General features: G+C 37.1%; 1 protein-coding gene across 1 annotated transcript in view; it reads right to left on the bottom strand.

Moving 5' to 3' along the window:
• The window catches only part of acap3a (ArfGAP with coiled-coil, ankyrin repeat and PH domains 3a), a 72,299-nt gene that overhangs the window by 30,953 nt on the left and 23,778 nt on the right, over nucleotides 1–17,568 (bottom strand). Inside the window, exons 2-4 of the mRNA XM_084428838.1 lie at nucleotides 11,007–11,064; nucleotides 6,089–6,208; nucleotides 3,856–3,909 (exon numbers count right to left, since the gene is read on the bottom strand). Of these exons, the coding sequence (XP_084284964.1) occupies nucleotides 3,856–3,909; nucleotides 6,089–6,208; nucleotides 11,007–11,064 (232 nt within the window). The remainder of the gene's footprint in view (nucleotides 1–3,855; nucleotides 3,910–6,088; nucleotides 6,209–11,006; nucleotides 11,065–17,568) is intronic.

Below are 17,568 nucleotides of genomic sequence, written 5' to 3'. Positions count from 1 at the left end.
AATACAATATAAATACATGTATACATTTATTATTTTGAAAAAAAGTCATAAATAATTGAATTAATAAAAATGTTTTTATCGTTAAGTTAATAAAATATAAAGCTATTTTGATCAATTAAATTAATACAATTTAAATGTATATCATTTCTATAATTTATTTAAATAATAAAATATATGTATTTAAATAATACATAAATACAATATAAATAAATGTATATATTTATTACTTAAAATAAGTATTAAATAATATAAATATAATTCATAAATACATAAAAACAACAAATTATTATTATTATTATTATTATTATTAAATTAATGGTTATTTAATGTAAAGTTGGTAATAGGTTAGTGTCCCATTTTGTTTTCTTCCTGGTCTTGTATTGTTATTCTGAACATATCTAAATGTGAAGAGTGTATGAATATGCCGAATAATATCCAGACTAGGCTTTACTGTCACATGTGCTCTTCCTGAGCTGAATTCCCCACTGTATTTCATCTCTGCACACAACAGTATGTAAGGTGTAAAGGAATTTTCCCTTAACCTAACTATCCAAAATAAAACTGTTGCGTCTACTCATCGACACAGAGCGTCTACAATCGACACTTAATACCCTTTATACTCTAGCTCTTGCGAAAGGTTAACTGTACCCACAATGCTAAATGTCAAGTAACCACACTGATGTCACACGGGTTAGGGGCTTTACTCTCCGCAAGAGATTTAGGAGAATCTGTAAGAACGTGAGGCTCATTAAATACTTCTAATGTGCAAAAAAGCCCTTTATTCCCTCTCCAATCACTTTCACCCGCTTTCCATACAATCCCAGTATTGTAGGGACAGTCCAATTCAGGAAGGGTTCTCATGATAAAACTTTCCAAAAAACTCCCTAGCTCCCCCTCTTTCTTTCTAAAACCCCCATCTTCACATACCGGTACTATTGCAGCATTTCACATGATTGTGGATTTTCCAGTTTGAATAATTTCCTGTCCAGAAGTCAGGTAAATCCCGGTAATTCCACTATCGGTGTTCTGACGCAGAAAAAAAAGACCATACAGGAACATTAAAATGACCTTTCTAGCAATATACAATGTTTATGATCAATCTGGAAATAAATTCTGAGATAATGGCTGTTCAGTAACATTTTTTTTTTTTTTTGTGATAAAATAACTAAATAATAAAAAAAAAAAAAAAATAATAGCAAATTATTTCATTATAAGAAACCAAATTCATACAATATAAATTAAGTTATAGATTTACTATTTAAATAATAATATATGCATTATTTAAATGTGTAATGTGTAAATGAGTTCTGTAATAATGGCTGTTCAGTATGGACAACATTTTTTTTTTTTTAAGTGATAAAATAACTAAATAGTAATACAAAAAATAAATAAAAATAAATAATAATAATAATAAAAATAAAATAAAAAAATAAAAATAAAAATAAAAAATCGCAAATTATTTCGTTATAAGAAACCAAATTCACACAATATAAATGAAGTTATAGATTTACTATTTAAATAATAATATATGCATTATTTAAATGTGTAATGTGTAAATGAGTTCTGTAATAATGGCTGTTCATTATGGACAAAAAAAATTTAGTTCTATTTTAAAATAACTAATAATAAAATCACACTTTTTTACAATAATATATTACCATATTGATTCATAATGACATATCATATGTCTCAATTGCAGCTTTTAATTTTTTATTCATAAAAAAAGTTACCATAAATAAACAAAGAAGGAAAGAAAGAAAGACAAAAAAGCAATAAAACTTTAGAAAAAGAAAAATGTTTATAATGTGCGTTTATGACTGTTGTATGATAAAGAACACGTATGACCATGACCTAACACGCAGTTGGGTTAAGCAGAAGCTGTGTACAGTTGATATGGAAGGTTGTTACGTGCCTGTTGTCTCACTGTAAGTGCTCTTGTGCACTGAGGCGTGTGTTTGTCTTTCTGCATCCATTTATATAAGTGACCCTCAAGCGTTGATGTTTATACCTCACTGCACACACTGCTCAGGTGCTGCCCAACACACACACACACACATTCACTGGCCGGTCCTCTGACGACCTTGCCCATTAACCTCGTTTGTGATGTGATTTCCCCATGTGGCTCTGCTGGCCTCTGAACAGTCCCTCTCTAAAAGACACACTTCTCAAGACAGCACATCAAACGCTCAGTGGGTTAACAGAGAGACGGCCTGGACAGCAAGGGTCAGATGTAGCACCTCACGAGGCCTGGAAAAGAGTACGCTTATAGAACAGACAAATGGGTGTTAGAAACTAACAATAGTCACTTCCAACTGAAACACATGCCAGTTGGACCTTTCAAAAGGAAAACGAGACATGATTACTCAGCCTAATTAATTGTTCCTCATGATTCTTCATTGTCTTTATAGATTCAGCAAAGAACCTCTCATCCAATTTTGGCTGAAAAGGGTTTTTGAGTAAAGCTGGAAGATTATTTGTAGATTAATAACATTATATGGTTGCATTACATACACTCGTACATTATATACCTATAAGTTCTTCAGATCAGCATACTAATTTCTCATGTTTTGAAAAGTAATCTGAACATAGTTGATTCAAAACGTTAATGTTTGTGTTGAAATAAACGGCATCATGCTGCATATATATAAAAATTCACATATGCTATACAATTTATAATATAATTATAAATATATAATAATATTGATAAATATGATAGTATTTTTGTACATTTTAAATTTAAATAATTTGCATATATATATATATATATATATACAAATTATTTAAATAATTAAATATGAAATATATTAAATTAATATTTAAAAATTAAATATATATATATATATATATATATATATATAGTAATTATATCAATTTGATAAATTATATAGTAAAAAAATATAATAATAATAAATATATATATATATAAATATATGTAACAATATGTTATTAATCTACAAATATTATTTATATAGTAAAAAAAATATATATATATTAATAAAAAAAATATATATATATATTAATAACATATATATATGTTATTAATCTACAAATAATATTATAGCTTTCCTCAAGAACCCTTTACAGCCAAAATTGCAACAATTAATATATTTTGTCATTTATATGTATATAATAATAAAATGTCTATATATACAAATTTCATTCTATTACTTTAGTATTCGTGTGTGTGTGTGTGTGTGTGTGTGTGTGTGTGTGTGTGTGTGTGTATATAGCGAGGATAGAAAATAGTCTTATTAATTTTTTTAAAGGATCAAGAAAATGCTTCTCATACTGTATTTTTTGCTGTCGATGTCAAAGGCTGTGCATCTTACACACCAATACGATATTCTATTTCTTGGTACAGTAGAAGCCAAATTAGGCAGATCCCAACATAAATAGGTTGTGTGAGTGACACTCTTTTATCCAGAAGCTATAATATTAATAAATGTTAGCATCTGATCCCAAGCACATTTCAGATTGCTTTTGCACAGTTGTGTTGCCGTTTTGCATCACCACTTGATGCCAAATGCAAAATGTAGGTCCTGAAGCAAAAAAAGATGAGATTCTAGATATTGTCTCTTATGACCAGGAAAGACGCTCACAACAACAGACAGAGCATCATATATGATTTACATCCAGCTTGATGAAAAACAAGGATCATTCATGATTCACAGCATCATAGCATGTTCAATTATTCACACACATCACAACCAGGGCACCTTTACTAGAACACAGCGACACATGATGGAGAACACATTAACATTTCATAATATGATGACACTATGAGGTGGTCCCAGTGGACCTGTCCCACAGTCATTCATACGAGGAGAAAGAAATGAGAAAAAACACGACACGCACCATGTGGTAGTTGACGGTCTCCTGCAAACTCTCGCCACATTTTTCCAGGCAATCCTGTAAAAATACAACAAAAAAAAAGGTCACAATCCGCAAAATTCAAACAATGTTTTCATTTTCAAGATGTTATGATCAAAATGAATTGAGTTATACTGGTAATTCAAATCGCATGTTTATTCTCGTATCATCATTGATTAATGTTCTTCCGACAAGGAAAACTAGCCCTGCTGAGTGTGCAACAGGCTTTTGTCGAAATGGAAACGTAATTGTGGGGCTGACTTGATGTTTTTACAGTGGAAAATGCAAATAGCAGCAGGTTTTAATAAGATGCTCAACATTAGTCAGCTGGGTACAAGAGAAGAGAAGCCAAAAAGACTCTTAATAGCATTTGCAGATGGCGGCAATGAGTCTAACCCTACTGGCACAGCTGAGAGAGAACGGCGAGAGTACAGGAGCCCCGGCCTGCTGCTTTCTGACTGAATCCATGTCTAATCAAGGTCAATGAGTGTCTGAGACACTGAAACCAGCAGCCTGACGCCCTCATGCCTGCCAGTAAAGAGCTCACAATTAAAAGCAGACGTGCGTAGACTTGAGAATGTAGAAAAAATAAATACTACAATTGAACGATTTGTGGTGTACAGTTTTGATAACTTCTTGAAGCGTCTCTGTTGTTTTGTTTCAAGTGCCACTGCAAAAGAATATGATGAAAAAGAAATATTGAGCGCCAAAAAACTAAGAACAAAACTTTCCTCAATGGTTTCAGACAATAACGTCTGATTCATGGATGAATGACCCTTGTGAGACAGTTCTTTTTAATGAATCCGAATCGGTCCAAAAGACTCAAGAATATTAAACTTGTGAGTTATTGGACTGAATCACAGCCTAATGACTCACTCACTTTGTCACAGAGTTACAAATTTTGGAAGATTCTGAACTTTTTGGATAAATGGTAGGTCTACCTTAAAAACAAAATAATACATAAAAAATACACAATAAAGGTAATATAATATATTAAATAAAAAATATATAATAATAAATAAATGTAATATATAATAAATATTAAAATAAAATAAAAAAAGTTTAATAAAATAATAGTATAATTTTATATAATTTAAATAGTATTGTTTTTGTGTAGTGTTTTGTGTAGTATGAAGTTACCGATAACAACCATAAAGGTTCTAAAAGATTATGTATATATGTATATATAAAGATGTGATATAAGTCTCTTAATATAATTAACCATGTTGTAAATGGCCATTTCTGAGCTGAAGCAATAACATGCTGTTTTCATGTCTGTATCTTTAAATGCAAATGAGCTGCTGCTCCCCGCTCCACTTTCCAGAAGAGGGCGGAGCCTTTACAGCTTGTGCCTCGGATACTCTGCCAAAAACGAACAAATAACTGTTTGGTTTTGATTATAATCATTGCAGTTGTTCGTCATCATTAAAGTATTTATTATTTGAATACGTTTTAAAGCCATATCAGTTTAACTTCTGAAATGGTTTTCTGAGCACGCGCACAGTCTGTCAGATGGCCTGAGTATTAAACTAAGTTCTCTTTCCCGTCTTATTGCGCGTAAACTTTCAAATACACACAAGGTTTTGTCAAAAACACACTAAGTTCACATAAACACAGTTGATTATGCCTTTGACTGTAAAACAGCAGGGAAAGAAATCGCATGTGTATATTAGATCTGTGTATTGAAGTGACAGCATACAGTACCTACTGCTGCATATGCTGTTGATATGAATCGAACAACAAAAGAAAAACAGAAAATCACTCACTGCTCTTGACTGAATAACTTTAGTAGCTTTAATAAGAATACATTTCTTACTTGAATGCTGCTGTTAAATGCTCTGGTGAGGAGATAAACATGGCGGACTGTGTACAGCTCACTCAGGGGCGGAGCTAAGCTAATAGGGCAGATTCCGTGCTAGTCGTGGGCGGGGCCTGTTTCAATGTGACATCACATTGGAGCACATTCCTGATTGGCTCATTTTGCGACAGTTTCAGATTTATGGGGAAAATAACAAACGGAGTGGATGGATTTTTACCACAATAGGGTGGTTGTGTACACACACTGCGGACACATTATTATTATTATGTGAATTTTGCATAATAGGTTCCCTTTAATGAAATCGTTAGGAATCAAATTTCCTTACACTTCTCATTCCTACCCTCGTGATCAGAAATGACAGAAAGCCGAGTGTGTGACATGTCCATAATCAAACATTACCGATATCATCTGGTCCTTCTTGCACTGCTGGGATAGGTCACGGATGCCGTTGATAAAGAGCTTGTTGGCGGTGACGTACGCTTTCCCAGCTTCAATCATACCACCACACAGCTTCACCAGCTATTAAAGAATAACAGAGAGAGGAAGGAGTTAACATAAGACACAATAAACCACCCATACATAAAATGCGTTTTGGTGAATCAGCTGAAAACTTTAAGACTTAATAAAATCATAACCTCGACTGTGCTGGCACAGCAGAATATTAAAACCTCTTGATATTTTGCATCATTACACAATTGTTTGAGGAAATATTTACAATGTTGAGCGTGACATTATATTCTCTTATGTTCACTGCATATTAAATATATTAAAGAAAATCCTAAATATATTTAGTATTATTATTTTATATTATTTTATATTAGCATCCACAACAGAGGACAATATTATTCATGCTGCAGGACGGATTCTGATTGGCTGTCATTCTTTTATCATTCTGAAAGTGATTCCAACGATATTGTTTCTTAGTGCCGTTATCGTTATAGTTGTGGTGTGAACTTTGCAATTCTTTTATGTTTAGAACGATTTTTAGAACTATATCTTTATAGTTATAGTTATTGTTCTTGGTGTGAACGGGCCATAACACAAAATATTTCTTAAAATCACACAAACACAGACAGAACAGGTGCGGCCTCATCTGTGCGGTAATTCTTCTCACTAATGTGCCAATTACTAGATCCCACATGTAAAGGCCAAGGCAAAAATTTCCCACTTTCGCACATGCCACAAATCCCCTGACTCCGCGGAGGGCTTTCACATGTGGTTGTGTGTTTGTTTTATCCCTGATGGGACGCATTCTCAGATGGGCTCCATGTGTCTGTCGCAGCATAAGGAGTCTGACACGAACCAGAGGACAAAGCTTAGGTTCCCCTTTTTCATGAATCGTTAATTTCTTCTGAATTTTATCTTCCTCTTTCTTCCCTCAGGTGTTGTTTCGATTACGTCCACACACTCTGAAAGCTTGACAATATCGGCTTGGGAAAATCTTTTAATTTCCCACACTCTCCCCATGAGTCAAACTAACAAACACAGAGAGGCCTTGTTCTACACAGCTGCCGAACAGACCAACAGACTCGACGTCTGGACAGCCAGACGCAAGAACTAACAAGAAATTGTCATGCAAAAATGGATCGAAATGCATCCCCTACTGTTGTTCAGTTTGTGAGTAAGAATCCAAATGTTAGTTTCCTAAAAAGAATTAGTATATGCATATGTATACTATGCATGAGTCTGTGTATATACACATGATTCTTGTGTAATGGTCTCATTCATGTGTGTTATGCATTACTGTTTTTAAGCACAATGATGCAGAGAGATGAATTGGCTTTCTCTCATGCTGTTTGTTGTTGTTTGCTGTTTCCATGCATTTTAATTACAACAACATGCAACTTTTGATCATTTCATTCAGGCTCAGCAAAATAACAGCTTCACCGCAGACTGTAATGATCCAGACCCATGATTTTTCTCAAGAAGTCACAATGAAGGCCCCGTTTACACGATGGGAAAACGCAGAAATTTCCCTGCGTTTTGGCCTGTCATTTACACGAAAACGCCGTTTTTATCCAAGAAAACGATTATTTCTTAAAACTCCGGCCAAAGTGGAGATTTCTGAAAACGCCGGTTATGTGTTGCCGTGTCAACTGGGAGAAACGGGGTTTTAGGTTCTCAAACGTCACATTATGCGCCAGAAAATGCTTACGTCATGTGAGCGCCCTATGTTTAGAGTTTGTTTGGCTACTATTTGATCATGGATGCTGTTAAGGTGGTACTCATTTTTACTTTTGTGCAAACGTTTTTGGCCTGTTTGCATTTGCTTCGCTGTCTGTCCACACAAACGAATCTCGCGCCATGTCTGTTGTTTTGAAAGGAACTGGAAGTCGCTCGTGCTATTCGTTGTTGACGATTTTGAGGATTCTGATTGGCTTGCATGGCTTTATCCTTCTCCCTACACTGCCGACCATAGGTTTGGCATAATTATGATGTTGCTCGACGGCGTATTTATGCGGGTTGATATAAACGACAACTTTCTTGAAAACGATGTTGTGTGCACGATGTTATTTTTGAAAACGGAGGGGGAGAAATATTCGTTTCTCTAAATACCCGGCTATGTGTAAATGTGGCCGAAGAGGGATCTTGTTGTTTGCTAACCAGGTTTAGCATTAATTTGAACTTTTTATAATTTAGCAAAATAAAATTGCATATTAGAATTTAGGGCCCTATCTTACACCTGGCGCAATGCAGCGCCAAGTGTTTTTTGCTAGTTTCAGCCTGACGCAGTTATCATTTTCACGTCCTGCGCCACGTTGTTTAAATAGCTTATGCATTTGCGTCCATTTGTGCGCCCATGGGCGTGCTGGTATAAAAACGAGGTGTGTTCAGGCACATTGTTGGCGCGCTGCTATTTTGAGGCAACAGAAATAGACTACGCCATTGACCGACAAAAACCTGGTCTAAAGTCAATGGCGCAATATTTCTTTTGTTATTTAAACAGCGCGTTAGTAATGTGCGCCTATAGGCGGGTCCACAACACACGTCCACTCTGCTTATTACTATGGCAAGCCAATTGGTTCAGAATTACGCTATAGATTAATCGCGTTTACAGCCAAACGCCGTCAAATACGGCGTTTTAAAGCGCATTTGACGGCGCAAAATACGGCATTGTAATTACAAACGCGAATCATTACCAGTTCATCATTGATTGGGAGAGAACAGTTCAAACTTACTGGCTGTGGAAATCAGTGGGCGTGTCTCATTATACTATAAGCAAAACGGCGTAAAAAAACGCGCGCTCTGTGCAACCAAAATGTGAAACGTCATATGGTGAGATGAACGGCGTAAACAGCGGCGCTTTCCATGCACACTAAAACGGCGTCGAATATGGCGTCATTGACGTATTTCGCGCGTTTTTTTACGGCATTTGTAATTATAACGGCGTATTTTGCGCCATCAAATGCGCTTTAAAATGGCGTATTTGACTTGGCTTGCCATATATTACACACACAGGGACACAGTTTACACAGTTTGCAGCACACAAACATGCCATATATAAAATATTATTAAAAGATTAATATTGTGTACATAAAGATATGGTGGAATCCGGCTTGTTCCGTAGATGGTCTGCTTGCGGGCTTTAACCTCATGCACAAGCAGATCCGTTTGCGCTCTGGAGACGCGTTCAGTCTTTTCCGATTGCAAATTCTGTCATGTAAATAGCGAGTCCAGCATGGCGCGAGCGCACCTGACTTTTAAAGGGAATGGGAGATGAGACTCTGGTTGGTTTATTTCACGTTACGCCCAAAACACACCCATTACTCATTATGAGAATAGGGACAACCCTTTTATACCATGCGCCTGGCGTGCCGACCATTTTCCCCGTTGTTAAACTAGCAAAAGTGGATTCGGATACGCCCTAAGTGCACTTGCGCCTTGCGCTTTAGACCATGCGCTTAGAGTGTTAAAATAGGGCCCATAATCTATAAGAATATATAATCTTTATCCCTGTAAAGCTGCTTTGAAACAATCTGTATTGTATAAAGCACTATATAAATAAAAAATGACTTTATGATTGACATGATGACATGATAAATTATTTTGTCATTGAAGATTTCTTAAATATCTCGCCTTGTTCTCGTGAACCCAATATCGTGTATCGTTCCGTCTTGTGAGTTAAGTGTATCGTCACACCCCTAATATATATATATATATATATGAAGAGTTCAGATGCAAAAACCTCTAAATGCCATCTGAAATTTCCTCCTAGAATGATCATTTTTATGAAGCTCGTATATTTAAGTTCAGTAATTTCACTTAAATGGCAATGAAAATTACCTATTAACTGCCATTTAAGTGAAATTATTTAAATTAAATATACGAGCTTGATAAAAATTATCATTCTAGAAGAAAATTTCAGATGGCATTTAGAGGTTTTTGCATCTGAACTCTTCATATATACACACACACATATACGTACATACATACTAAAGAAGACTTTTAAACCTCTAAGAATGACACACATTCAATCCGGATTGACAGCCTTCACTCAAGGACTTCAGGAACAGATGGAGATCACAAGCATTAGAGAAATATGTGCTTAGTGACATCTGTGAGAAGATCAACACTTCTTCCTCAAAGATTATTTCATCTTCATCTACTCATGCAAACTATGTGGGTTGTTGACAAATAACATGAACATGATATTTTTCAGAATGAACATTTTTACATTTAAAATGTATATGATTGTATAAGGGAATATACAGTATGTATATTGTGTATATTACTGTAGATAGACTTGTAACTTGTCAACATCACTTGCAATATTTGTTTATTAATATGAGACCAATGTAATTAATATAAGGCACATTTTATTCATATTAAATTACTATGAAAAGATCAGAAAATCTACATGCAAAATAAAATAAAATGTCAACTGCCCAAAGGCTAGTGTATTGACAGCATTAGACTAGACTTTAGTATTACAGTATTAGATCCTCCCGTAAATAAGGTCCAGCCATCTTTACGGCATTACCATCACTATACGCTAATCCAGAACGCCCCACTAATCTCAGTGAGATAAACCACAGAAGTTTCTCTGCGCACGCTCTTTCTGCTCTCTAATGACAAAACGCACTGCTTTCTGCTTTCTCTGCTGGATTTGCACCAACATTTGCACATAGTGGTGATCCGTAAAGCCTGAGGTTGACCGTTTGACCTTGTTATAGAAGTGTCTGATGTCAGTGTTTGGCTACAGAGGTCTTGGAGGGTATTAGATGTGATTTCTAACAAAGGATTTCTTTGCAAATGCATGCCCTAAATGCGCTCTGATGGGGTTAGAAGGTCAAGTGACCGCTCTAAAGCGTCTTACCTTATCAAGCTTGGCTTCGATCTCCACCACCTCCGTCTCCACCTCATCAATATTTGCCCTGGAACACAAAAAAGATGACGACGTGAATTATTTTGGCCCGACAATTGTATTTTGATGAATGACACAGCAAGGAACAGATTAACAGCAGATTTCATAGGATTTACATTTCATCTGTAGATCGTATAAGCTCTAAATAGTTTGCGAGAATTTAAATGTTTAGGATATCATACCGCCATTCAAATCTTGCTATATCTGCAGTTTATAGTATGCATACTGTGCGCAGCATGCACATTTTACCCGGATGACAACTACAGTACATTATATCTACAAAGTGTAGTATACAACAGAGCACACCACATGCAAACCTCAATCCCACAATGCAATGCAAAGCACATTTCTATTGTTGAATAAACAGAAAATATCAACCCTGATTTGTAACATTTCTTTCTTGAATTTTCTTTATATAAAAATGATTTATTATGATATATAAATAACAAATATACAAATAATTATTTAACTGGACTGCCAAATGAAACTGAAACAAAACGAAAACTGAATTATGCAAAACCAAAAATAATTATTTTAATTCAGAAGATGATAACTGGACACCACTTGCGGCAATATGAGTCCATGTGACAAAAATATAGCATAAAACACTAATTTAGGAATAATCCCTGCTGTTCACGTTAATAGTACTGTATGTAAACAATTAAAAAACATTAAGTCAGAAGCGTCTGAACGATATTCTTTTACCAGTCGAAGTATGTGCTTTTTTTAAGCTATTACCCACAAACGCTTGCACAAAGGAAGAGGCAGACTTCTCCAGATTAAAAAAAACAAGGCTGAAACTGCTAAAGCAGTTAGTATGAACCTAAAAAGTGAATGTGAAAAAAGTGAACTATGTTCTCTCATGCGAAAGTATCTCCAAATTTGGCATACACTTCTGCTTCACGCTCAAAATACATACTATCCCATACCCAGTGAAGTACACACTTTAGTGCATAGTATGAGTATGCGAATAGGGGTGCAGACATTGTGTGACTTTATGGAGTTTCTAAGTAGTAAAAAAGGTAGCTCCGACATGTAAAAACATCCAAAATGGCAGCAGCTATAAAAGTCTTTTTATCTTGTAATTATGGTCATCCTTACGAGACCTGAACACATCATTATTCTCAGCAACTGACCAATCAGATCCAGCCTTTTCAGAAGGGCCAAAATGACAAAGTGCCATCACCACCCTCTTCCTGTCTTCCAGTGTGAGAAAGGCTTTTCCTTTGAACTCTGAGGCCGTTTGACACCCTCAGGCTTTATGTTAATATTTAACTGAAATATTTTGGACTATTACAGTCAGCTGATCTCGCTGTGCTCTGCATGTGATGCGTTTAGGAGAGGCTGCAGTGATGCACGTGCTCTCTATTTAGAGCAGAAGCAATTGTGCCTTGAGTACAGACAGAAACACACACACACACACACACTGGTGTCACACACGATCGGTTAATGGATGCCGCCCCTATTGTTCTTCCTCTCTCTAGTGGTCCCTGGGCCGTGGCGGTACAAGTGTATCACAGCCCAGCCAAAAGAAAGACTGGAGATGCACGGCCACTTTCTGTTTCATAAGGAAAAAGCATAATATTTTGATTTATGCTGAAAAATTATTTATCATAATATTTTTTTCTTTCTGTTAAAGTGCCCCAGTTATGCTATTTTAAAGTTTTGGAGGTCTTCTACAACAGGTTTACATGCATTAAAGTTCAAAAAATATTTTTCAATATTTCACAAAGGACTCGTTGGATGAATCAGTCTTTCTAAACTCCTCCTCTCCGCGAGCCTACTCTGCTCTGATTGGCCAGACGGCCCTGTCTGTTGTGATTGGTCGACCGCTTACAGCGTGTGTCGGAAACGAAACGCCCATTATCATCTGAACTTCAGCTCCGGAGGCTTCCTAAAGCTCAGTGACTGTAAACACTGTAAAGACAGCAACGATTGCGTCGATTTTACCATATCAATCCGAGCGCGAGTCCGATGATGAAACACTGGAAGAACTAGTTATTCAACCCGTACCTCCATCGTAAGGACGACTCGAGCAGGACGTTTCTCAGTGATAAGCTACTCGGTTTGAGGTACATTATGGGATGTTGCAACTGTAATTCCTCACCATTAGTGTATGTCCATCAACAAACCAATATGTAAAATGTGTAAAACATAGAGAACAGACATAGCCTGGGAACACCCGGCAAATTTAGATTTGCTCTGCAAGTTAGTCTGGCAAAGAGCTCATTCAAGCCCATTTCTAATCCGTCGAAATCGCGGCACCAATCAGAAACGTTGAGGCGGGCTTTACACGATGACGATCGCTCTGATTGGTTTTAGGTCTATCCAATTGCGCCCAGAGGCATTTGAACGACGTTATTAAATGCATTATTATATTCAAATTGCAAACACATGAGGACAGTCTCCATGAAAGACCCACTGGCAGATGAACGTGCTACTACATTTCTCTCCGAAACGGTAGGAAATTAAATTAGATTTAATAGAGGATTTTAACTGTGACAAGATGATTGACAGGGCAGTTTACGTGACAGGATGCACGCGACAGATCCGTCCGATAAAGATGACGAAGTAGTATGTCCCAAAGCTTGCCTACTTTTTTGCTACACATTCAAAAGTAAATACCTTTTCTTCACAAAAAGAGTACATACTTTTATGGCGTAGTGTAACTTTGGCGAATTGGGACGCAGCATATATGGCTTTACACGATGATGATAGCTCTGATTGGTTTTAGGTCTATCCAATTGCGCCCAGAGGCATTTGAGCGACGTCCGTTGGTGACGCCCCTTTGGAAATGAGTTATTAATGAAGCTTTGCCAGACCATAACTCAGTTACTACTGAGAATGGTCTGGTTTTAACCAGGCTAGAACAGACAGATGCATCTCCTAAACTTACATTAAACCGCCTATCAAGCACCCTAGTGACCAAACAACAATGCACTAAAATCAACTCTGAATACCTTAGCAATTACACAGCAACAACCATCCACAACCCCTATATCTTGGCAGTCAGTTTAGCACATGCAAACATTTCTTCTCAAAACATAAAAAAAAATCTAGTTCCCATTGTTCCATCATACACTGGTATACACACAAAATGCACTGTTTACTCTTTGAATTCCACAGTTTAGAATAGTTTTTGTTCATTCTTTGTATAACCTACTCCATAATAAAGTCTGTTTTTATCCCTACAAAAACATTTGCTCATTCTGGGATTCCTGCCCTGACAACAAACCCAAGTCCAGCTTATATAACGTCTCACGACTTGATGAAGTTCATCTGGACTGCGGTGAGCTCATGAGATGGAGGCTTGCATCTGTCTGACCTCCTGATGCGTTTCCTGGGTGGAGGGAGGCACAGCTGTTCTCCCACTCGCTCCCCCTCACCCTCCACCATGCCAGCTCACTGCACATGGCACTCCCAGGATGGATGCGCATGTTGCCCCCCGGGCCTGTAACCATGGCAACCGCTGTGGGGGCCGGCCCCACATTTACAAACCCAGTTAGGTCTGACTTGCTTTTCGTTTAACCATCACTTGATCTTGCAAATGAAGAGAATGCAAAGGCAATATGCTTTTTTCAAATGAATATTGTGTTTTATATGGAAAAGCATCACATTATAAAAGTTAAGTGCATCATGCATGACATTTCATGTTTGTCCTTAAGACCATTTAAAGATATAATATATTTAAAACATTGTATCATTTAAACACACACACGCAGATCTGCACTGAACTGAGGATATAACACACATCAGTGCTGTTGTAGGTTGAGATGCTGAACCAGCAGAGACATGTTTCCGTCTGGCTTAGTGACTATGACAAGCTGCCTTCACATACTCTAGCAGGGCCTGGCTCTGTTTACCCACACAAACCCGTCCACAGTGCTGAAAACCAGACAAAAGAAGAACAAGGTTTGTTTATATCAAGACTCAGACAGCTCTGTCAATGTAATGAATTTCGTGAAAAGGCTTAAAACAGCATTATTGTCTAGTCCTACTGACTGTTTGGTGTGTTTTTTGCATGAGTGAACTGTATTATTGACCTTGGCGCATTTGCCAGAAGGTACCAGCCGAAAGGGGCACAACCCTCATCAGCCGCGGAGACCACCGTAATGAGAGAAACACTCCAGGGTTCACTATCAAACGTCTCGCTAAAAACAGCTGGGAACAACATCCACTGTTAGTAATGGTTTCCGCTGCTGTATTCTCTCAGAAACATATCACACTTCCGAGGGAATATTTTCACAACAGCGATATTGAATGCACGCCTTAGCAAAAACAGATTTGTTAAAAGGGTCTCCATTCAGATTCGGTCATCGTGGGGGTCTGGTGATGACATCATTGGGCTGAGTATTGATTTATTGATTGCTCTGAGTGTTATAGTGGAGACTGGCCTTTTGTAACAGAGTATTTGAGTGAGTCATTCAGGGAGAAGTGTGTGTGTGTCAGTATGTTTATTCTTAGACTGCACGCCTCTTAGTGCCCCGTCTGGACCTTTTATATTCAGTAAAAGCCTTAATTCTCCTGCAGCCTCCATCTATGCGGCCACTACCCAGAAACAGAGCAAAACTTGCATCAGCGTGGCCAGGGTGCAGAGGAATTGAATTATAATGAACTGTAAAAAGCCATTAATGCTACTTTATTAATCCTAATACAAATTCTGTGAACATTTATTGTGCTTTTTGTTTGTAAAAGTTGTTTACACTGCCTTAGGCGTCTTACATTACGGACACTGCAGTTTATTGTTCTGGTGCATGTGCAATAATTAAAAACACGCATGAAGAACATTAATTGAACTCTTATTTGGATTTTACAAAATTATCTTTAAAACAGTATTCTGAAAAAAGCACATTTCTTCTTAGCACATTCTTGCTCGAACACTGCCGAAAAATAAGCCCTGATTATACATACTTTTTTTTTTTTTTTTACAAGCATATTTTGAATCATTGATGGCCAATGATGGCCAAAAAAGTATAACTAGGTCAGAGTAATTGAATTCTAATGCACTTCAATATGCTAGTAATGTGCTTTATTAATTCAAAGACAAATTATGTGATGGTGATTTAATGCGATTTTTTAACAGCGTGGTAAAAATGACTTATGTTATGTTTAACTAGATTTTTGAACATTTTGAATGAGATGTCCAGTCATAAAAAAAGAGAAAAACCTGAATCATTGTGGCCAATGTGTAGAATAACTGAGTTAATAAATCAAAGAAGCATTCTGTGAATATGCACTTTTTGTTTGTAAATGTTGTTTGTATTGTTATATTGGAACATACAGAAAAAATTATTCATACACTTGGTTGAGAAGTATGGAAAACATGTCTTGATTATTTTTTAAATCGATTTTTAATGCATTTAACTAATTCCTTTAGACATTTTGAATCAGTTAAGTAGCCATTTATGGCCACTGACCAAAAAACAACAACAAAGCTTCATTAACGTGGTCAGTGAGCAGAATAACTTAATTAATAATGGCATGGGGGCCACATAGATTTTTTGGTTGAAATGTATGGGAAAAATGCATTGAACAAATTTGCATACAGTCTCATAATGGTTTTAATGCACGTTCTGTTTGGCCATTAAGTTAATCTGTGCCAGTTTGCTTAAATTAAATTCAAAGACAAGTTCATACAAATGCATACAGATTGTGTACACAAGATAATATACAGGACGTCGGTCGTTATTGCAAAATAAACCCCTTCAGACTCAAAGTGATAAAAGAAACCACCACTTCACGGCAAGGTTTATTTTTGTGATAATGACTGTATATTATCCCCTTAAACATCTATCAGTGATGCTACTTCTCTTCCTTAAAGCTGCATTACTCGCTGCGTTTGTGTTTGTTTTGCAATTCAGGTCTGGTTTTATTCTCTTGCAAGAGTGGGACGTCTCCTAAAAAGCCACAGACAGATTTAACCCAAGCGGGCTTCCTTTCTAGCCTGCTTTATGGGTGTGTGGCGTGTGTCGGACGAGCCAAAAGCAGACAGGGTCGTCCAGCTCATTGGAGATGTCAGCTCTCAGACGTCTCTGGGCGAAAGCGTGTTGATTTTGGAGGGGTCAGCGTGCAGTCAAGCATCAAAAATGTGTCATGAGCAAAAGAGCCCACCCGGACCCCTCCTCATCCCAGACCCTGCGAGGCCACCACAGCCAGATACGATGAGTTATCTGTGTTTAACAGTGTTCTGGCAGGGCAAAGTGAACCCAGCTGGCGTGTGCGTGCAAACAATTCCCTAATCTCCGCTCCGAAACCCGCCTGCGTGGATCTTGTGTGAGAAAACACGGCGGTCCCCGCTTTATCAGATGCTTTCCCGCCAAAAATCTGTTCCCGCCTGAGCGGTGATGTCACAAAACGTTCTCCAGACGTTCTGAGGTGCTAATGCGTCCAGGACCCAGGGGGTGTGTGGGAGTTTTAACTAATGTGGACGTCCAGGGAAACATTCTTACAGGTCAGAGCAGATGGAGATCAGATTGCTGTGAAGCCGACACTCCTGACAACACAAACATCATGA

The sequence above is a fragment of the Rutilus rutilus genome (assembly GCF_951802725.1).
Source record: "Rutilus rutilus genome assembly, chromosome: 13".
NCBI lineage: Eukaryota > Metazoa > Chordata > Actinopteri > Cypriniformes > Leuciscidae > Rutilus > Rutilus rutilus.
The sequence above is the reverse complement of the archived record's forward strand: the minus strand, read 5'-3'. Positions and strand labels throughout refer to the sequence as shown.